This window comes from Microtus oregoni, unplaced genomic scaffold (genome assembly GCF_018167655.1).
Source record: "Microtus oregoni isolate MIOR12 unplaced genomic scaffold, Mior012 000001F_ref0000356, whole genome shotgun sequence".
Lineage (NCBI taxonomy): Eukaryota > Metazoa > Chordata > Mammalia > Rodentia > Cricetidae > Microtus > Microtus oregoni.
Window position 1 is genome coordinate 65564530 of NW_024543060.1, and position 22402 is coordinate 65586931.

General features: G+C 39.7%; 2 protein-coding genes across 2 annotated transcripts; both read right to left on the reverse strand.

Annotated features, from left to right (window-relative positions):
* Window positions 1–6774: 6774 nt before the first annotated feature.
* On the reverse strand, window positions 6775–7728 carry LOC121461479 (olfactory receptor 6C2-like). Its single transcript, XM_041672569.1, has one exon. The coding sequence runs from the start codon at window positions 7726–7728 to the stop codon at window positions 6775–6777; it is 954 nt and encodes a 317-aa protein (XP_041528503.1).
* Window positions 7729–18816: 11088 nt separating this feature from the next.
* On the reverse strand, window positions 18817–19752 carry LOC121461546 (olfactory receptor 6C2-like). Its single transcript, XM_041672656.1, has one exon. The coding sequence runs from the start codon at window positions 19750–19752 to the stop codon at window positions 18817–18819; it is 936 nt and encodes a 311-aa protein (XP_041528590.1).
* Between the last annotated feature and the right edge of the window lie 2650 nt (window positions 19753–22402).

Genomic DNA, 22402 nt, shown 5'->3' on the forward strand with positions numbered 1-22402 from the left:
CTGCAAAGTCCTTTAGACCCAGCAAGAGGCCCTGCTCCTGTGCTGAGGGGATCTGGAGAGGTGAGTGAGTGGCCAAGTGGCCGGACCGTCCCAGGGATCTGAGTCCAGGCCCCCTCCAATTCCCTAAGCTTTTCTGGTTGTCCATCAGTGTGTGTTCTTGGCTACTGGCTTTCTTTACCCCAATTCACACAGTTCCAAAGCAATCCTTTTCACCTGCAAGGTCCTTAGATCCCCTAGCACAGCCTGCTTCAGGGCAGAGGGAATCTGAGAGCCTGCTCCAGTACTGAGGAGACTTAAGAGAGGACAGAGCAAGAAAAACTCCCAAGTACACAGTCAGCCACAGCAAAGATTGGACCAAAACCCCAGAGAGGACAGAGCAAGAAAAACTCCCAAGTACACAGTCAGCCACAGCAAAGATTGGACCAAAACCCCAAGACTCTGCTGGCCTCATTTGAAGGAAGAGATGGGCAAGAATTCCTCCAACATCCTGAAAAGTAATATAACACCAGAAACCAGCGAACACATAACAGGAAGACTTGAACATCCTAACCCAGAAGAAGTAAAAGAAATCAACTTTAGCCGGGCGGTGGTGGCGCACGCCTTTAATCCCAGCACTCGGGAGGCAGAGGCAGGCGGATCTCTGTGAGTTCGAGACCAGCCTGGTCTATAAGAGCTAGTTCCAGGACAGGCTCCAAAACCACAGAGAAACCCTGTCTCGAACCCCCCCCCCCCAAAAAAATAAGGAGCCTGCAAGATGGCTTAATAGGTTAAAAAAAAAAGTTTGCCGGGCGGTGGTGGCGCACGCCTTTAATCCCAGCACTCGGGAGGCAGAGGCAGGTGGATCTCTGGGAGTTCGAGGCCAGCCTGGTCTACAAGAGCTAGTTCCAGGACAGCACCAAAGCTACAGAGAAACCCTGTCTCGAAAAACCAAAAAAAAAAAATCAACTTTAAATGTAACCTTATGAAAATGATGGAGACCCTTAAACAGGAAGTGAAAAAAAAAAGAAATGGAAGAGAAGACAAACAAAAAGTTATAAGAAATTAATAAATCCCTCAAAGATATCCAAGAAAACCAATAAAAAGCAATCAAACAAGTAAAGGAAACAGTTCAAGACTTGAAGAGCAAAATGGAGGAAATAAAGAAAACCCAAACCGAGGGATGGCTGGATATGGAAAATCTGGGTAAATGAACAGGAACTACAGAGACAAGTATAACCAAAAGAATACAAGAGATAGAAGAAAGAATCCCAGGCGCTGAAGGTAATATAGAGAAAATAGACTTATTGATCAAAGAAAACAAAATCGAACAAATTCTTAACAGAAAACATCCAGGAAATCTGGGACACCATGAAAAGACCAAACCTAAGAATAATAGTTGTAGAAGAAGAAGAATTCCAGCTCAAAGGCCCAGAAAATATATTCAACAAAATTATAGAAGAAAACTTTCCCAACCTAAAGAAGTATATTGCTATGAAGGTACAAGAAGCTTACAAAACACCAAATAGACTGGATCAAAAAAATCCCCTCTCCATATAATAATCAAAACACAAAACATACAGAATAAAGAAAGAATATTAAGAGTGGCAAGGGAAAAAGGTCGAGTAACATATAAAGGTAAACCTATCAGAATTACACCTGACTTCTCAATGGAAACTATGAAAGCCAGAAGGTCTTGGATGTGTTGCAGACACTAAAAGACCATGGATGCAAGCCCAGACTACTATACTCAACAAAGCTTTCTTTCACCATCAATGGGGAAAACAAGATATTCCATGACAAAAACAGATTTAAACAAAACATATCCACAAACCCAGCCTTACAGAAAGTACTGAAAGGAAAACCTCAACTCAAGGAAGCCAACAACACCCACAATAGCACAGACATCTGACAACCCTCCACCAACACAACTCAAAGAAGGGAAACACACAAAACACTACCACCAAAAAATAACCAGAGTTAACAACCACCGGTCATTAACATTGCTTAATATCAATTTACTCAATTCACCTATAAAAAGGCACAGGTTAAGAGAATGAATACAAAAACAGGACCCAACATTCTGCTGCTTACAAGAAACACACCTCAACCTCAAAGACACTACCTTAGAGTAAAGGGTTGGGAATAGGTTTTCCAATCAAATGGACCTGAGAAACAAGTGGATGTGGCTATACGAATATCTAACAAAATTGATTTCAAACTAAAATCGATCAGAAGAGATGGATATGGAGACTTTATACTTATAACAGAAACAATTCATCAGGATGAAATCTCAATCCTGAATATCTTTGCCCCTAATATAAAAGCACCCACATATGTAAAAGAAACATTACTAGAACTCAAATCACACATCAAACCACACATAATAACAGTAGGAGATTTCAACACCCCTCTCTCACCAATGGCTATGTCAAATAAGAGAACTAACAGATGTAATTAATCAAATGGACCTTACAGACATCTGTTCCGTTTACTCCACCCACCTATGTTCTAACCTATGAGGCCAAGCAATTTCTTTATTAATTAACCAATGACCTTCCCACATCAACTGCTAAGAGGAAAGTTCATAGCACTAAGTGCCCACATTAAAAAACAGAGAAAGCTCACATTAGAGACTTAACAGCACAGCTGAAAGCTCTAGAAAAAAAAAGAAGCAGACTCACCCAGGAGGAGTAGAAGACTGGAAATAATCAAACTGAGGGCTGAAATCAACAAAATAGAAACACAGAAAACAATCCAAAGAATCAATGAAACAAAGAGCTGGTTCTTTGAGAAAATCAACATGACTGACAAACCCTTATCCAAACTAATCAAAAGGCTGAGAGAGAACATACAAATTAACAGGATCAGAAATGAAAAGGAGGACATAACAACAGACACTGAGGAAATTCAGAGAATCATTAGGTCTTATTACAAAGGCCAATATGTGACAACGTTCGAAAATGTAAAAGAAATGGGCTTGTTTTTAGATAAATACCATATATTACAATTAAATCAAGACCAGGTGAACAATTTAAATTGACCTATAAGTCATGAGGAAATAAAAGCTGTCATAAAAAACCCTCCAGAATGGGAGATGAGAACTTGAGAATGTGATGGTCGAGGGGGGAGAGGGATGAAGTGGGAGAGTAATGAAAGAGAGATCTTGACAGAGTCACTATGGGATTAAGGAGAAACCTGGTACTAAGTAATTTCCCCAAAATACACAAGGATGGCCCCAGCTAAGACTACTAACAATAGTGAAGAGGGAGCCCTAACTAGTCTTCCCTGTAATCAGATTGGTGAGTACCCCAACTGACATCATACAACCTTCATTCAGCAACTGATGGAACCAGATGCAGAGATCCACAACCAAGCACCGAGAATGAAATTGAAGAGAGGGAGGAGGGAATATATGGGCAAGGGAGGTCAAGGTCATGAGGAGAAATCTACATGGACAGCTGAACCAAGCTCGTGGAAACTCAGGAACTCTAGACCAATAGCTGTGGAGCCTTCATGAGACCAAACTAGGCCTTCCATGTTGTGGAAGACAGTGGTGAAGCTTGGATTATCTTTGAGGTACCTGGCAGCAGGAGCAGAATCTATCCCTGGTACATGAGCTAGCTTGTTGGAGTCCATTATGGCGGGATGCCATGCTCAGCTTTAATGCATGGGGGAGGGGCTTGGTCCTGCCCCAACTTAAGATGCCAGACTTTGTTGACTTCCCATGGGAGCCTTTACCCATTGAGAGGAGTGGATGGGGTAGGATGGGGTATAGAGAGGGGTGGGTGGGAGGAGGGGTAGGGGGAACTGTGGATGGAATGTAAAGTGAAATAAAAAAGTAAATTAAAAAGGGGGTGGCTTCTCATTTGCTCCTCCCACATCCTTGCTGGAGTACTGATGGTCTCTGTTCTGTGCACATCACAGCTGTGTGAGTCCACGAGCACTGCCATTCTGCCATGTCCCGAAGACCGCACTGCACAGCTCTCTTCTGCATTCTAGCCTTGCTTTTGTTCTCTATGATCTGCTTGAGGTTTTCTGAACCTCATGGTGATAACTGTCTTCATTTGGGTCAATCACTCAACTTAGTCTCAACACTTTTACCAGTTATGAATCTTTGATTCTTCAAAAAGAAGTTGCTCTGACCAGTTTTGAAGATAGCACTATTTTGTGGGGATAAACACAGATATTTAGAGGCGCATTAGACATGCGCATTAGCAAAACGACAGGAGCAGCTTCCCACCTAGGGTCTGCGATCTCTTTATAATCATACTACATTTGTATTACCAGACATAAATTTTTGCCAGTAGGGAGCGTCTCAAATTCACTTGGAAAGTAATTGGTTACTCCTGTAGCCTATGTGACTTTATAGCACCAGTCAGTACCTCTTTCATGGATATCAATATTATTTTAGCATAGAAGGCTCACTGGTGGTTAGGAAATTAATATCTTTCCCCCTAGCACCCTGCATGGCATCTTCTGGTACAAGGTAAGCTAGCCAGCAGGGAGGAAGCTTCCAGTACAGTTCCTGGCTGATTTATCCTATGTCGTATAACCAAACCATGTGGTGTCTTCAACAATAAGATTATAAGTTATGATTGTCATCCAAGAGCAGGGGCAGTATCCTGTACTGTTTTGGAGGTCTTTGGGGTTTTCCTAATAAAAAAGACATAGGGAGGTACCCCATATCTGACTCTGGAATTTTCATTTCATATCTTGTAGCGTCTGGGAACAGTATAACCGCCCCCCCCCCCCAGTTAGAGTACATATGTTCAATTTCATTTAAAATATATTTTAACTAGCTTACTAAATAGTGGTTTCCATAATGCTTTTTACACATCATTGTTATTAACCCTCTTCTCATGATCTCCTCTCCCTTAGTCCATATTCTTACTTAAGCCTCCATCATACTACTGATCACCTCTATTTTCTTTTTCTTTTTTTTTATTGCGAAAAGAAGAAAAAAAACATAAACGAAAAACAAGTTTCCACCTCCTCCCAGTCTCCCACTTCCCTCCCCCTCCTCCCACCCTTCTCCCCCTCCCCCCACTCCTCTCCCCCTCCCTCTCCAGTCCACAGAGCAGTCCGGGTTCCCTGCCCTGTGTTAAGTCCTAGGTCCTCTCCGTCCATATCTAGGAAGGTGAACATCCAAACTGGCTAGGCTTCCACAAAGCCAGCACATTAAGTAGGATCAAAACCCCCTGCCATTGTCCTTGGTGTCTCATCAGCCCTCATTGTTCGCCATGTTCAGAGAGTCCGGTTTTATCCCATGCTTTTTTGGTCACAGTCCAGCTGGCCTTGGTGAGCTCCCCGTAGATCAGCTCCTCTGTCTCAGTGGGTGGATTCCTTAGCAATCAGGGAAATGCAAATCAAAACAACTTTGAGATATCATCTTACACCTGTCAGAATGGCTAAACTCAAAAACACCAAGGATAACCTTTGCTGGAGAGGCTGTGGAAGAACGGGTACCCTCATCCATTGCTGGTGGGAATGCAATCTTGTGCAACCACTGTGGAAGTCAGTGTTTCGGTTTCTCAGGAAATTCGGGATCAACTTACCCCTGGACCCAGCAATACCACTCTTGGGAATATACCCAAGAGATGCTCTATCAAATGACAAAAGCATTTGTTCAACTATGTTCATAGCAGTATTATTTGTAATAGCCAGAACCTGGAAACAACCTAGATGCCCTTCAATGGAAGAATGGATGAAGAAAGTATGGAATATATACACGCTAGAGTACTATGCTGCGGTAAAAAACAATGACTTCTCGAATTTTGCATGCAAATGGATGGAAATAGAAAACACTATCCTGAGTGAGGTGTCCCAGACCCAAAAAGATGAATATGGGATGTACTCACTCATAATTGGTTTCTAGCCATAAATAAGGACCACGGAGTCTACAATAGGTGAACCTAAAGAAGCTAAGGAAGAAGGTGAACTGAAGGAAAAACATATAGTTGTCCTCTTCGCTAAGGGAAGTAGACCAAATTTCCGGGGAGAAAATGGGATCTTGGGGGGGGGGTGGGATGGGGGTAAGGGGAGATGGGGAGAGAAAAGGTAGAAGGGAAGGAGGGGGGACCTGGGAAACGGGAGAATTGGGATAAAGGAAAGGTGGATAGGGGAGCACGGAACCACAATTCTTAGTTAAGGGAGCCACTTTAGGGTGGGCAAGCGACTTGACCCTAGAGGGGCTCCCTAGTGCCCAAGATGAGGTTCCCAGTTAGTTCCTTGGGCAGCTGAGGATTGGGAACCTGAAATGACCCTATCCTAGAGCAATACTGACGAATATCTTGCATATCATCATAGAATCTTCATCTGGTGATGGATAGAGATCGAGACAGTGACCCACACAGGAGCACTGGACTGAGCTCCCAAGGTCCCAAGGAGGAGCAGAAGGAGGGAGAACATGAGCAAAGAATTCTATTTTCTTTTTTGACTCCCATTATAAATCTTATCTATCTATCTATCTATCTATCTATCTATCTATCTATCTATCATGATGAATATAGTATTCTGTCTGCATGTATACCTGCATGCCAGAAGAAGGCACCAGATCATTATAGATGGTTGTGAGCAATCATGCAGTTGCTGGGATTGAACTCAGGACCTCTGGAAGAGCAAGCCAGTGTTCTTAACCTCTGAGCCATCTCTCCAGCTTCATCACTTCTATTTTTATATCACTTGTGTTCTGCTGTTTCTCAAAAATTCATGAGAAAGTTCATCCAATACAGATCCAATCAAGAAGAGAGAAACATATATGGACTTTAATGGTTTATTATTAATTAATATTTTATTCTATATTTGATCTTTCTTTTTCTTCATTGAGATCATGGCAAATTTTTTGAAGGAATCACTGAAGGCTTGTTTCACTTGCTTATTTCTCAGAGTATAAATGAAAGGGTTCAACACGGGAGCAATTGATGTCATTAAAACTGCCACACCTTTATTGATAGCCCCAGATTCCTTTGCTGAAGGGTTGATGTAAATGAAAATACAGCTTCCATAGGTGATTGAAACTACAATCATGTGAGAAGAACAGGTGGAAAAGGCCTTTTTCCTTTGCTGGGCAGAGGGGAATCTCAGAATGGTCTTGATGATGTGTCCGTAGGACAGAACAACACACACGAGGGTCAGAATGAAGGTCAGCACTGCACAGACAATCACCAGCTGCTCTAGGAGCCAAGTGTCTGAGCATGAGATCTTCAAGATAGGAGATGCATCACAGACAAAATAATCAATAACATTTGAGTCACAGAATCTCAAGTTTAGGAACAGGGTCAGTGGTGGGAGTATGATCAGCACGCCAGCCAGCCAGCAGCAGAGGACAAGCTTCTGACACACCTTGCTGCTCATGATGGTTACATAATGCAGGGGTTTGCAGATGGCCACATAGCGATCATAGGACATAATGGCCAGAAGAAAAAATTCAGTTACTCCAAAAACATCAGTAAAAAACACTTGAATGATACAAATATTGTAAGTGATGGACCTGTCTCCTGTTGCTATGTTGTACAAATATCTAGGGATACAGGCAGATGTAAATGAAATTTCTAATATGGAGAAATTTTGTAGAAAAAAGTACATGGGTGTTTTAAGGTGGGAATCTAATATAGTGAGGGATATGATTGTCAGATTCCCAGTTACACTCAACATGTAGGCAAAAAATAGAAGCACAAAAATTGGAACCTGAAGCTGAGGGTCATCTGTTAGTCCCAACAGAATGAAGGTGGTTACTGTGTTGTTTTTCATCACTGACTACTGAATTATTCAGTCTTCATGAAAAATTTAGAGATGTCTCACTTGAACAGTAGCAAAGCCAGAAAGCAGTGAGCAGAGAGTGTTCTAGTAAACTTATTCATGTGTACTTTCTTCCGTAAGTAGTAGCTGATACTGTCAATATTCCTGCGAGCTTAGTTATTCAACAACTTACTTTAGTCAATTGGTTTGGCAGTTTGTGATACATTTTTTAAGAAAAATAAATAACTGTTGCAACATTAATATTCTTCATTTTTATGTTTGTAGTCTGTATCTAACTGGATCTTCCTCTGTATGGTATTCTATTTGAATCACAATGTGTTCTGATTCAATGAAAGCATTGTCTTCGTATGTCTATTTCTTCTGCATTTGAAAGGTTCCCAATCAAATGCAATCATGCCTTTCCTAGAATATTTGATTCTTGATAAAATATAAACATATAACAACTCATCTGGATTCCACGAACAGGCTGTGTTGCTTTAACTGTAACTTGTATTTTATATTTTGCCGTGATGATTAAGCATGCATTTGTGATGTATGTTTTCTGTTTTAAGTTGTAATTTCTTCATTGGTCTATAATGTCTCTGGTTATTTTTATATTTCTTAATTAGTGTGGAGTTGATACTCATTGTTTACTGGAATATACAATCGACTATATTTAGAAAATGTTTCTTCCAAGGTGAGAAAAAAACATATATCCTTTATGCTTTCAGTGTATTGTGGATGGAAAATACTTTAAAAACTTATCACTACTATCGAGTTTAAAACCAAGTTTAAAATACTACAAGGCTTTCTATGTGCTGATTCTGAATTACTACTTACTTTTGACGTTTAGTTTGAATGTCGCTTTACTAAGAGCAGCCTAAATGTCCGTCGTTTGCATTGCTCATTTGTCTCCTGTGTCTGCTTCACACTCTCTCTGAGAAAGCAAGCATACTGAAATCAGGGATAGCTCTACTCTTTTTAACCAGGATGGAATCAACACAGTTCTACATAGTAATCAAAGTGTAAGAAATAGTTTAGCAGACTATAAATCTATACCATGGACTTGCACACTGAAAGGGGTATTATCCTCTTTCTGGGCTTCATCGTCAAACTGGTTGGTGACTGACTTAAACTTTTCTTTGTGTGTTTGGTGTGTGCACATGTGTGTATTTGCAGGTGTTCAGGTATTTATCTGTGCACATGTGTGTATTTCAGGTGTTCATGTGTTTATGTGTGCACATGTGTGTATTTGCAGATGTTCATGTGTTTGTGTGTGCACATGTGTGTATTTGCAGGTGTTCAGGTGTTTATCTGAATGAACATGCATCTGGAGGCCACAGGTCCACACCAGGTACCTCCTCTATTGCTCTCCATCTTATTTTCCGATACAAGGTCTTTCACAGTACTGGGGCTTACTGATTTGGCAGAGCTAGCTGGCCGATGAACTCCAGGGGTCTTCCTAAGGATTGCAGGCACATACCACAGCACCAGCTACTTATGTAGTTGATGGGAATCTGCACGTGTGTCCTCACTGACAGAGCCATTAACTCAGCCCCTGTTATGGACTGGATTACACTTTTAAAATTTTGTATTTTTCTATATTTGCATTTGTTATTTTCTTTTGCGTTTGAACCAAGAGACTTAGTTACTAGTGAATAAACTCACTGCTGCTTCCCATGCTGTTCAAAGTGCCACGTAGCCTCTCCTCCCTACGTAAGCCGTCATTACAACTTTGTTACTGGCAAGTTATTAGTTTTCTTGAGCCATCTGCCAGTAATGTATTCAATCAAGGAATTCACATACCTTTATACATAATATTCACATGCTATTTACATAGTGATATGGAGCAAATATTTTTACATCTCCATAAATGCACTGAAGTCCATTTATCTTACGACACTACATTTGTTTTAAAAGCTAAGAACTCTCTCTAGTTTTATGAACTGTTAACATTTAAAAGTTTCACCTTTATTAAAAACAACATGAATGTTTGCCAACTTTTAAAACAACTTCCTATATTCTATTACATATCTCTTTATTTTCTGCGACTGTTAAAATGTCTGCAAAGTCTATTCACATTTTTGCACAGTTATCTAATTCTTAGAAATGTCACCTTTATGAATAACAGCTTCATTTATTTCGTACCTTTGTGTACCAGGATGTTGTCTTCGAATGACCTTTACTTAACTTTTCCTTGACCTTTCAGTGTGGCCCGGTCACAGAACAGTTATCGAATCAACACAGTAAATATGTTTATCATACCTTTTTTCAAGATTAATTCTTTTACACAATCTTATTATGGAGGCCTGACTGGCCTGGAACTCACTATATATGCATGCTGGACTGTCCTCGAACTCACAGAGATCTGCCTGTTTCTGTCTCCCTTGTGCTGGGATTAATGATGAATACCACCATGTCTGTTTTGTTTTTTCTTTAAGATTTTTGGCGGTTTTGTTTGATATAGGTTCTGTCCTATCAGGTTTCCATTCAGAAAATTACATTGTGGAATATTCAGCATTTCAGTTTCTATTTTAGGATTTCATTACCATTTTCTACCTTATATTTTCTTTAGTTAATATTTCAATGGTGTATGAAAATAAGAGTTAGGGATTCACTAATTTTTTTTTTTTTTTTTTTTTTTTTTTGGTTTTTCGAGACAGGGTTTCTCTGTGGTTTTGGAGCCTGTCCTGGAACTAGCTCTTGTAGACCAGGCTGGTCTCGAACTCACAGAGATCCGCCTGCCTCTGCCTCCCGAGTGCTGGGATTAAAGGCGTGCGCCACCACCGCCCGGCCAACGCCACCACCGCCCGGCCTGCGCCACCACCGCCCGGCCTGCGCCACCACCGCCCGGCCACTAATTTTTGATTTAAAGTAACAGCTGTACTATTGTTTTTCTCAGCTGACACTTAGTATCAGCAGCCCATTTAACCAAGTGTATTTTGATGCTTGAAAGAACATCTTCAGTGTTTGAGTTATTCTTGAAAAGAAAGCAATTTTGTTTCCATTTTCTTAACAAAATCCCATGCTATGTGAACAGTTGCTGTTTTGCTTTTAAACCAGTCTCTGCATCAAGAAATGAGGGCTACATGTCCCCTTAATTACATGGCAGGTTTATTGTCACCAGCAATGGGACTGAGAGCCAGCAGTGGCTTTTGAAGATCCATGACATTCCTGGGAACTATAGAGACTGGATGATGTTGGTTAACGGAATGCAATCTTTTCAGCCTCCCTTCTGCTGCTAACTCAGATCTCCTAGTGTCTACTCCTGTAGTTAGTTTGTGGTAACTCGCTTATTCCTCTACTGCTGTGTGAGAGCCCTGGCTACAAAACGACCCTGATTTATTCTATTACAGCCGTAATTCTAGCTTTCAAGAGGCAAAGTTTCAAAAAAATAATTGCATTTTCCAAAGATATTTTTTATTAAAACTTTCCAGAGAACCAACTTTGTTCACATCAGGATAAATTATCATGCTGGATGATTTTTTAATGCATATACCTTTCCCCTTAAAACAGGAGAGTGAGGTTATGAATCACAGCACTGACCATCTGTAAATTTACATTATTTTCAGGTTTTGATGAAAAGCAGCATCCGAAAACACAACCCAGAACTCTCTGTGCATTTTTATGTAACAATTTATATAAATAATTACAGTTGAATTTGGTTGATTTGCAGTTGATTTATGCTAGGTTGATATGTTTACCAGAGTAAATCATCACAAAATATGAAGCTGAATGAAGTAGTCACCGTACTTACTCTGTTGAGAGCCAACAGCAGCTTCAGCGGATTCTTCAGCAAGTGTCCCGGAGTCTATTTGGATGCAGAGACCCTACCAGCAAAGGCTCATGTAGAACTTTCTTCTCGTTTCAGTGCACCCATGCCCACTTTCTCTCTTGTACTGTGGGAAGGTCAAGCCCTAGAGTCCCTTGAGATTCTTTCATCTCCAACACTCTGGAATTTTGTTCTCTTTTATCCTAGGCACACATTCTTGATTTCTTTGGTTGAAAATAAAATGTAGCCACAAATGTTGTCCTCTGTTTTTTCAAACCATTGACATGATGATTTCTTTTGGTATTCTGTTACAATTTGCATTTGATTTATTTTTCAACCTGAAACTAAATAAATAATTGTCTGAGTCCTCAGTGACCTGTGTTCAGACATCACTAATTAGTCTCTGTAATGAACTTGAGCTCAAAGTCCTGAGAGATGCCTCAGTGGGGGCAGTGTCCTTAGAGACCCAAAGATGCAGCCATAGCAACAGGAACAGGCCAAGACAAAAGGAAATGAAAAATTTAGATGGCCAAGAACCAGCTTGTGTCTCCTGTGTTTTCCCCTCACCATTAATGAAAGATGAAAGATTAAATATATCACAACTTCTAATTTTTCCTCAGGTATTAAGTTGATAATACAAAAACATTGTCAAACTTGAAGCAAATTTCCATTTAATATTTGAAAGTAAATGGTTGCAAAAATTTAAAATCTTAGAACGATTTTTCTATTATTTACAGCTATAGCTTCCTTTTTCACTTAATTGTATAAACTGTTATAAAAAATGACCAAGGAGATATATTGTAATGCACACTATATGCTTTTCAACTTCTATTTATATTTTAAATCACTTTTAGTTTGCCTCATTTTATTAGATCTTTAAGAATTTTATACAAACCCTGATTGCTCTTCGAGCTGAAGAGGGAGGGGGACTTGATCGGGGGAGGGGGAGGGAAATGGGAGGCGGTGGCAGGGAGGAGGCAGAAATCTTTAATAAATAAATTAATTAATTAAAAAAAGAATTTTATACAACATATTTCAATCAGATTTATCCCTTATCCTCCCCCTTCTATACCCACCCAACTTTGTGTCTCTTTTTTGAAACTCACAATGTACAATTTGGGCTGTCCATACACTCTTGGATGTGTGGTTTTCACTGGGGGACAGTAAACTCACTAAAGATTGAACCCATAAAGAAAACTAACTTTCCATGCTGGAATTCTATCTGCCTGAGCCTGCGTAAGTCTTGTGTAGTGTCAGATGCTGAATTCATACATGTAAGTATCACGACGAAACCAGGAACCATTTCCTTGTAGTCGTCCACCATCTAAGGCTCTTAGAATCTTTCCATCCCTATTTTCAAAATGATCCCCTGGGGCTGCAGACTCCATAGCCTCTTATCATGTACACTTGGGTCAGTCGTGGGTCTCTGTGTCAATTTCCATCCATTTGCAGTGAGCAGTGACTGATGCACTAATCCGTGAACATAACAGCAGACATTAAGAGTCAGTCTAATACTATGATCTTTTACTTATTTATTTCAACTTTATTAAAAAGAACCTTCAAATAAGAAAGTCATGCATGAAAATTAACCAGACCTAAAGACTGTACATCTCAACGAACATCTATGCAGTCAGATTAGCCATTCTGAAGCTGTAAAGCTTCACACTGGACTTTATACTTCAATACCTAATATATTTTTCTGTACTTAGCTACCACTAAAAAAATAACAAGCCATAATAGAGTTACAACTAGAAAAACAATATAATATAATTATAGCATTTGATTAACCTTTATAGCCTATGGCCTATCTACCCACAATTTTTTTGTACTAATCACAGTGCCAGGTATAGGTTTGGCTTGTGGGCCTTAAATACTCCAGTTAGTTCCTTGGGCAGCTGAGGATAGGGAACCTGAAATGGCCCTATCCTATAGCCATACTGATGAATAACTTGCATATCACCATACAACCTTCATTTGGCGATGGATGGAGATAGAGACAGAGACCCACATTGGAGCACCGGAATGAGCTCCCAAGATCCCAATGAGGAGCAGAAGGAGGGAGAAGATGAGCAAGGAAGTCAGGACCGCGAGGGGTGCACCCACCCACTGAGACAGTGGGTCTGATCTATTGGGAGCTCACCAAGGCCAGCTGGACTGGGACTGAAAATGCATGGGATAAAACCAGTCTCTTTAAATACAGTCAGAAAGGAGTGTTTACTACTTTGACATTTGTACCACAGTTGTACCAGTGGGCTTGTGTTGACAGGCTGGTTTTCGCTGTAGCTTGTTAAGTTCACAGCATGCCAAGACTGGTGACTCCATTTCTCCTCTAGTAGAGTGCACAGCTCATTCCAGTGCTTTAAAAAAAATCTAACCAGCAGAGATGAAGCTTCCACATGTATACCAACTTGTTTTCTCTATGTTATAAGTCAAATATGTGGTGTTTTCAACAACAGGGTCTCACTATAACATTTTGAAGGTAACCAAGAATATGAGCAATAGCCTGTAATATTTGGGGTTCTGTGGGGGTCTCACTTGTCAACAACCCCCAAAGGGGCAACACATTCTTGTCACTATGCTTTTTATTTGTTATTCTGTGCTGTCTAGTAGGGGCATTTTTGTCCCATTGTAGGGTAATTACACATTACATATATATGCATATATGTGTGTGTGTGTGTGTGTGTGTGTGTGTGTGTATTTTTAAGAAGGTTCTACAGCAGTATGTTTCCATATGCCTTTTTCTGAATGACTTTAGCATTAATTATCCTTCCCTACTCTCCCTTATCTACCCTCCCCTTACTCCCTTCTCCATTAAACCCATCCTGTACCATTAGACCCTTTAGTCCTTTATACCACTTTATTATGTCTCCTCTCTCTTGATATCACCCTTACTAATATTCTGATCTCTAGGGCCTTCCAAAGAGAACATGCATGTCTGAAGATTCAAGGCTAACATGCACATTATATGTAAGAAAACATATAGTTCATCTTTCTGGAACTGGATTACTCCATGAACTTCTGACGTGAATGTGGTGAAAATGGAACACTTATTCACTGCAGATTGGCGCTCCCATTATGGAAATCAGTGAATGTTCCTCAAGAGCTAGAAATAAATCCATATGACATAGTTATCCACTCTTCAGCATATATCCCTTAATTTACAGTCTATGAAAGAGATAGCTGCTCATTCATGGTAATTGTTGCCCTATTTATAATTTCCAGAAAATAGGAACAGCCATTTAGTAATCCCCTGTGCTATGGCACCTTTTGATTAGCTTGTCACTTGATTTTGTATTTATGACTGCTTATTTTTTGAGATGGTCTCATGCCTCAGTTTGTGTATCAACTGGATATGTAGCAGAAGAGAACCCTGAACTTCTGATCCCCCTATCCTAGCTTCCCGAGTGCTGGAATTATAGGTGTATACCACCACACCCAGCTTGTCCATTGCTGGTGGGAGTATAAACTTGTATAGTCACTATAGAAATCAACATTGTGATTCCTCAGACACTCATATTTGTTTTCTAGCCATAAATAAAGGACATTGAGCCTATAATTAGTGATCCTAGAGAAGTTAAATAAGGAGAACCCAAAGAAAAACATATAGGCATCCTCCTGAATATTAACCTTCATCAGGCAATGAAAAGAGATAGAGACAGAGACCCAATTTGGAGCACCAGACAGAAATCTCAAGGTACAAATCAGGAGCAGAAGGAGAGAGAGCACGAGCAAGGAACTCAGGACCATGAGGTGTGCACCCACACACTGAGAGAATGAGGATGTTCTATCGTGAACTCACCAAGGTTAGCTGGCCTGGTCTGAAAAGCCTGGGATAAAATCGCACTCCCTGAACATAGCGGACAATGAGGTCTACTGAGAACTCAAGAACAATGGCAATGGGTTTTTGATCCTACTGCACGTATTGGCTTTGTGGGAGCCTAGGCAGTTTGGATGCTCACCTTACTAGACCTGGATGGAGATGGGTGGTCCTTGGACTCCCCACAGGGCAGGGAACCCTGATTGCTCTTTGGACTGATGAGGGAGCGGGACTTTATTGGGGGAGGAGGAGGGAAATGGGAGGTGGTGGCGGGGAAGAGACAGAAATCTTTAATAAAGAAATAAATAAATAAAGAAGCTAGAGTTAATGGGCCAAGCAGTGATTTTTTTTAAAAAAAAAGATCCCCCATACCATTCCTGGGCATATACCCAAAGGAAGCTCCATCTTACCCCCTTGCTTAGCCATGTTCATTATTGCTCTATTCATAATAGCCAGAAACTGGAAACAACCTAGATGTCCCCCAACAGAAGAATGGATAAAGAAAATTTTGATATATTTACACAATAAAGTATTATTCAGCTGTTAAAAAATTATAATACGAAATTTGTAGGAGAATGGATGGAACTAGAAAAAATCATTCTGAGTGAGGTAACCCAGACCCAGAAAGACAATATGGAATGCATTTGCTTATATATGGATGTTAGCCATTAAGTTAATGATAACCAGGCTACAGTCCATAGACCCAGAGAGGTTAGGTATAGAGAAAGGGTAAGGGAGGTACACCTGAATATTTATGGGAAGGGGAACCAAAAATTTTATGGGTTTATTGGGAGTGGGTGGAGATGGGAACAGAAGGATCAAGTGGGGAAGGGAGATCAGGTTGAGGGAGGGAATTCTGGGAGAGACAACTGAAATTGAGAGGCATTTGAGGGATGATATGGATACATAGTACAGCAGAAACTTTCTGAAATATATGAAGGTGATCCTAATGAGGCCTCCTAAAAATGGAGATATGGAGTCTCAACTGACCATCTCTTGTTACCAAATGAAGCTTCCAGTAGCAGACCTGGGTTGCACTCAATTGGGTTGTTGGCCAAGTGAGTCTCATGGAAATCCCCAAACAACCCAAGTTGTTCTAAGACAATGGTTGCACTTCACAAACTGAGAGTGGGTTGTGTGGAGGTGTGGTGGGGAGGGGTAATGCAGAGGACAACACCCACACTACTCAATGAACATGGAGAGGTTGAGCTGGTACCTACATGTAGCTTTTGCCTCTACATTCTAATTTCTTTGGTGTAGGAAGGTAAGGTACTCTGCAGGCTACCAAAAGAGAAATGCAAACATCAACCCAGCTATAATCTGTCCTGTCTGCTATATATGGTAGTGTAATGGTAGCCCAAAGGTGGGGGGAGTGACCAGCCAATATCTGATTTGACTTAAGACCCTCTTCATGAGATGGAACCCATACCTGGCATTTCTTGGATGACCAAGAACTAGAGATTAGATAGTCCAGAGTCCTAGGGTAAAACCAAATACTTCTGATCTTTAAAAAACAGGATAAGTAGGAATAAATGCTTTCTAATGACATTCTTTCTTGCTTATCGATCAGTTCCTTATTCAGCCATCAACAGAGAAGCTTCCTTCTGCAGCAGATGGGAACAAGACAGAGATACACAGCTGGATGTTATGCAGAGAGAGAACAAGACCCTCTAAATCAACTGAGAAAAGCTCATATGAACTCAGAGACTGAAGAAGCAAACACGGGGCCAATATGGGTCAGAACCAGGTCCTTTGCATCTGTATTCTTTGGGGTTGTCTTGACCATCTTTGATACGATGGTTTTTGCTTCCTTTTTATTATACTTTATTTTGTCATTTTTAGCTATTATCTCTTAGACATCTGTTCTTTTCTAATGAAAGATCGAAAGGGAGTAGATCTGGAGGGGAAGAACTGGGAGTAGCAGAAGGAGGGAAACTATAATCACAAAATAGTGTGTGAGGGGCTGGAGAGATGGCTCAGAGGTTAAGAGCATTGCATGCTCTTCCAAAGGTCCTGAGTTCAATTCCCAGCAACCACATGGTGGCTCATAACCATCTGTAATGAGGTCTGGTGCCCTCTTCTGGCCTGCAGGCATTCACACAGACAGAATATTGTATACATAATAAATAAATAAATATTTAAAAAAATTAAAAAAAACAAAAACAAAATAGTGTGTGAGAAAAGAATCTTTCAATAAAAGGAAAATATTTTTAAATAAAGAAAGTAAGAAATATGGTTGTTTGAAGGAATGAATAAATGTTCTGTCCTACCCTCCCCCACCAAACACTATAGTTAATAATATTAATTTTTTTTGAGTTTTTCTGTGTAGCCATAACTGCCCTAGAACCTGCTCTCTAGACCAGGATGACAATGCCTCCCAAGGGCCGGAGTTAAAGGTGTGTGCCACCATACCCATCTATTAATGATGATTTTTTTTATGTATGAGCATTTTTGATAGATTTAATGAGATCAAAAGAGATCATTTTCATTCATGGCAATCATTTATTTCAGAGCAAGCCTTTTTCTTTTAAAGTTATTACATATTAATTTTTAGATATGTTTTAAAACATAACAAGTGTGCATATTTATGAAGTATCACATGATGTCTTGATACAAGAACACACAGGATACAAATTTAGTTTCTTAAAACATTAATAATTTCTGTATGATAAAAACATTCAGAATTTTTTCAGGCTTTTGAATGATATTGTATGGTACCATTATCTCTGCAGCAATCGTGTATGCAGTAACTGTAGCATCTGACTTCTACCCACCCGCAATTTAGTTAAAAGTTTCCCCAGCATTCTCTTCCTCCCTGCTCCTGATAAACACCTTCTGGTTCCCCACTTCTCTGAGGTCAGCCCTTATATAACCCACATATGAGGGGAAATACTTACTTGCCTGTCTGTGCCTGATTTACTTCAGCAGAATTGTCCTATCCCACCTCTATCACAAATGATAGAATTTCATCCTGTTTTATGATTAAAAGCATTCCATGTTGTGCATGTACAACATTTTGGTTAGCCACTCATTAGCCTGTTCCCACTCTCTGTTCTATCACTGAGAGTACATATGGGGTGGTATTGATTTTTTTTTGTTTGTGTCTTCTTCTGTTTTCAGTGCCCAAACAGTGCCTGCCTTAAAGAAAGAACATATAGATCTGATATCCATTAAATGAATTAGTGAATAAACCAATTGAAAATTTTGGATTAGAAGAAAAATTGTGACTTAATTTTTGCTGAAGATGTAAAACTCTCTTGGCAATTGCTTTTCTATTTTTTTGCATTATTTTGTTATTTTGGGGTATTCTTAGTTTTCAAGTGGAAGAGGGGTAATGAATTCTGAAAGCTTTTAACACACCTGGAAGGACACCTGGAAGGATGTGATCTTAAAAGAGGTCCGTGGGGGCTGGAATGGCAGGTGACCACAATGAGCAAAAGTATCCAGAAAACATTAACCTGACCCAGAAGTTTGGGAAGTTTACTACCCATGTTTGCTAGGTTTCACCGTCTTATTTCTTGGGAACTATTACAATTCTTTTTATGGAGTCCCAGAAGGCTTGCTTGACTTGCTTGTTCCGAAGTGTGTAGATGAAAGGGTTCAGCATAGGGGCAATGGAAGTAGTGAGAACTGTTACACCCTTGTTAATGGCCACCTCCTCCTTAGCCGAAGGCTTGATGTAGATGAAGATGCAGCTGCCGTAGGTGATGGAAACCACAATCATGTGGGAAGAGCAGGTAGAGAAGGCTTTCCTCTTTTGCTGGGCAGAAGGGAATCTAAGAACTGTCTTGATAATATAAACATAGGAGAGAACAACACACACCAGTGTTATGATGAGAGTCAACACAGCACAGATGAGGACTGTCTGCTCCATGGACCACGTGTCTGAACATGCGATTTTGAGGAGAGGGAAAGCGTCACAGATGAAATGATCAATGATATTAGAATCACAGAACTCCAGCTTTAGTCCGAGGCTAAGTGGGGGGATTAAAATAAATAAGCCAGCTACCCAAGAACAGAATACAAGACTCCTGCAGACTGTGGGGTTCATGATCGTCACATAGTGCAGAGGCCTGCAGATGGCCGCGTAGCGGTCATAGGACATGGCAGCTAGAAGAAAAAATTCAGTCACACCAAAGAGGTCAGTGAAAAATACTTGGCCGACGCAGGCATTATAGGTAATAATTTTGTTACCCGTTGCTATGCTATACAAGTATCTGGGGATGCTTGCAGATGTGAAAGAGATCTCCAAGAGAGCAAAGCTTCTCAGGAAATAGTACATGGCCGTTTTAAGGCGAGGGTCCACTAAAATGAGGGAAATGATGGTCAGATTTCCAGTTATGCTCAGTGAGTAGGTAAAGAAGAGAAAGATAAAGACAAGAACCTGCAGCTGCTGGTCATCTGTCAGTCCCAGTAAGATGAAAGTTGTGATGGTGTGGTTCCTCATTACTGATTCCTGGTCTCTCTTAGATCTGCACAGAACATTCAGAGATATTTTGTTATAGATTCCCAGTTTCAAATCTGCCAGGGTTTTCTTATTTATTATAGCTTTAAAAACCATTACCCTCTAAATGCCTACTGTATAAGGACTTCTAACCCCTGTGGTTCTGCTATTTCATGGGCAGCAAAGGTATCTTTTGGCTCAAGAATTACCAGAATTGCCCGGAATTTTGTGATGCACTTCCCAAGCATATGGTTCCTTTGTGAAGTGCTGACGGAAGTCAGACAACCTGGGATCACTGTGTATGATAATCACTTCAGCTCTCTGTCCCAGCTCTAGAGCTAAAATCTCTACTGCAGTGTGTGTTTTCATCCTGAAGACTTCCAGACTTAGCAATCATGAATGTACAGTGTACGCAGAAATATCAGCTCAGCTATGTGTGTGTGTGTGTGTGCGCACACACACACACACACACACACACACACACACACACTTCCCTAGTTGTTCCCTTGATACTGCCTCCTTATTGGGTTGCTTTGTCCCTTAGCTACCACTTAGCAATTCAGAGTGGTACACGACACAGAAGGTCTTAGAGCAGGATATAATTATACAGAGGACATACATTCATATCAATATGTATGTTGATGGATATATTTCCAAGAGCCTGACTGTGATGATTCTCTGTCATCCCACGCACATCCCATTTTAGTTTGCTTTTCCTGCACAGACCAGTCTTAACCTCAATATAAAACATGGAATAAAAGAATTAGGAGAATGGCTAATCCAATCTAGGAGAAAGATTGTAACTTGGTTGAGGACATTTACATAAATAAACAGTAGTAGCTAAATTTCAATAAGTATGTATTCGTTTAGAAACTATGGCTTTTCTACAAATTCTGAGGTCGCAAAAGTCAATTTGAATTTTTTATGTTTTAAACCATTGACAAAATTATCCAAATTGGTGTTTCCTTTATCGTCCTTTACTTAAGAAAATTACAGTATTTTCAACAGTTCCTGTGTTAAAATATGGTACTGATAACCCTCATCTCTGCAACCTGTGCGAACATTACCGGGGATTAATATACAAGAAAGGACACTCATTCAGGAACCTTGGAAGGAAACCTTTTTTCACTATTGGCACAACTCAGCCCACCCCACATGCAACTGGTTGTTTATCAACTGCTTCTAAGTGTATTTATCTATTATATGTTTTCCAATCAGTTGTCTATAAAGGTATTTTCCTTTTTAAATGGACCTCTAAAGCAAAGCATTTCCATATTGACTTTGTATAACTTCATTTTATATGAATTGATGATTAAGTATATTTTATGATTAAAATTGTTTTGTTTGTTGACAGGATCTTGATACATAATCCAGGATACCTCAAACCTCAATCCTCCTGTCTCAGCCTCCTACTGAGATTATAAACATGTTTCACCACAAACGGATACTTTGGTTCTTAAAGAGACTAATATTTTGCTCTGTCTATATTCATAGGTCACAACAGAGAAATTGCCTTCTTTTCCCCAGATGTCCTCAAAAATGCCTTCTTCCAGCTCTACCTCTAGTCTCAGAGGTGACACAGAGATCAGTCTTCTGAGTAAGGTTAATCAGTGTTGTCACCGTTGGCTGTTAGTGCTATCAGTGTAGCTAACTGATTTTTGTTTATTTTATTTTCAAAATCAAATGAGGACAGAGATTTCTAATGATTCCTCAATGTTCACAATTTGTCATTCTTTGAGGGACCAGGTATTTACCTAAGCGTGTGCACATAGATCTTATTTGTTTCATGTTTGGTTCTCAATATAGTTAATAGATTTCTCAACAGTTATCAGATTTTAACATTCATTTATTGCTTCTTTTAAGCCTTCCTAGCACTGAGATTCTAGGCATGTGCCATCAGCTGAATTTAACACTTAAGTGCAAACATATTCTTGTACATAAAAATCTCTCCATTTTATGCACAGATTTATATATTTATTATATTGTTATAAATTTTATATTTTATATATGCAAAGAAATGCTTTGAAAATATAGAAATTATCTCTCATTTATTTCCCATTTTATGAGGTAATCTTTTCCAGGGTATACAAAACTGAGATCAAACAAAATAAATATAGTAAGAACAAGAAAATTGATTTGCTTACCATTGTGACTGTTTTTAATGGTTGTTTAAATTTGAAGTCTTAAATTTTCTAAATTAAAGTGATAATTGAGATCAAGATTCTTATATCAAGTTATAGCCACTTTTGCTACTGTCAAGTTCATAATGGCTTGAGGAAGCATACACACCTCAGTAGAATCTATCTTTATCCTGTTTCTTGGGCTTCCCTATTGTACTATTTTAGCCTCCTTCCTGTAAAAACAAACAAAGGCTCCCAGCAATCATCTCCACTTACGATAGTTGTTGCCCTGACTTAGAGCAATGAGCATTGGTGACATCTAACTTCCTACCTGCTTAGTTAATAAAAATGCAATGAACTAAATAAGCAAATCCCTAGTGATGTACATTCACTAATGAACCTTCTGAGTTGCCTAATTTCAGGTTTACAAAGTATATCGAGTTCTGCTTCTTTAGAGACAGTGTCATTGGAGACAGAAGGATACAGTATTGGATAAAGTCTATTAAGATTGTAGAAGAATCTGATTATAGACT

Excerpts from the sequence above, each read along its gene's own strand:
- LOC121461479 (XM_041672569.1), bottom strand. The coding sequence starts at position 7,728 with ATGAAAAACAACACAGTAACCACCTTCATTCTGTTGGGACTAACAGAT.
- LOC121461546 (XM_041672656.1), bottom strand. The coding sequence starts at position 19,752 with ATGAGGAACCACACCATCACAACTTTCATCTTACTGGGACTGACAGAT.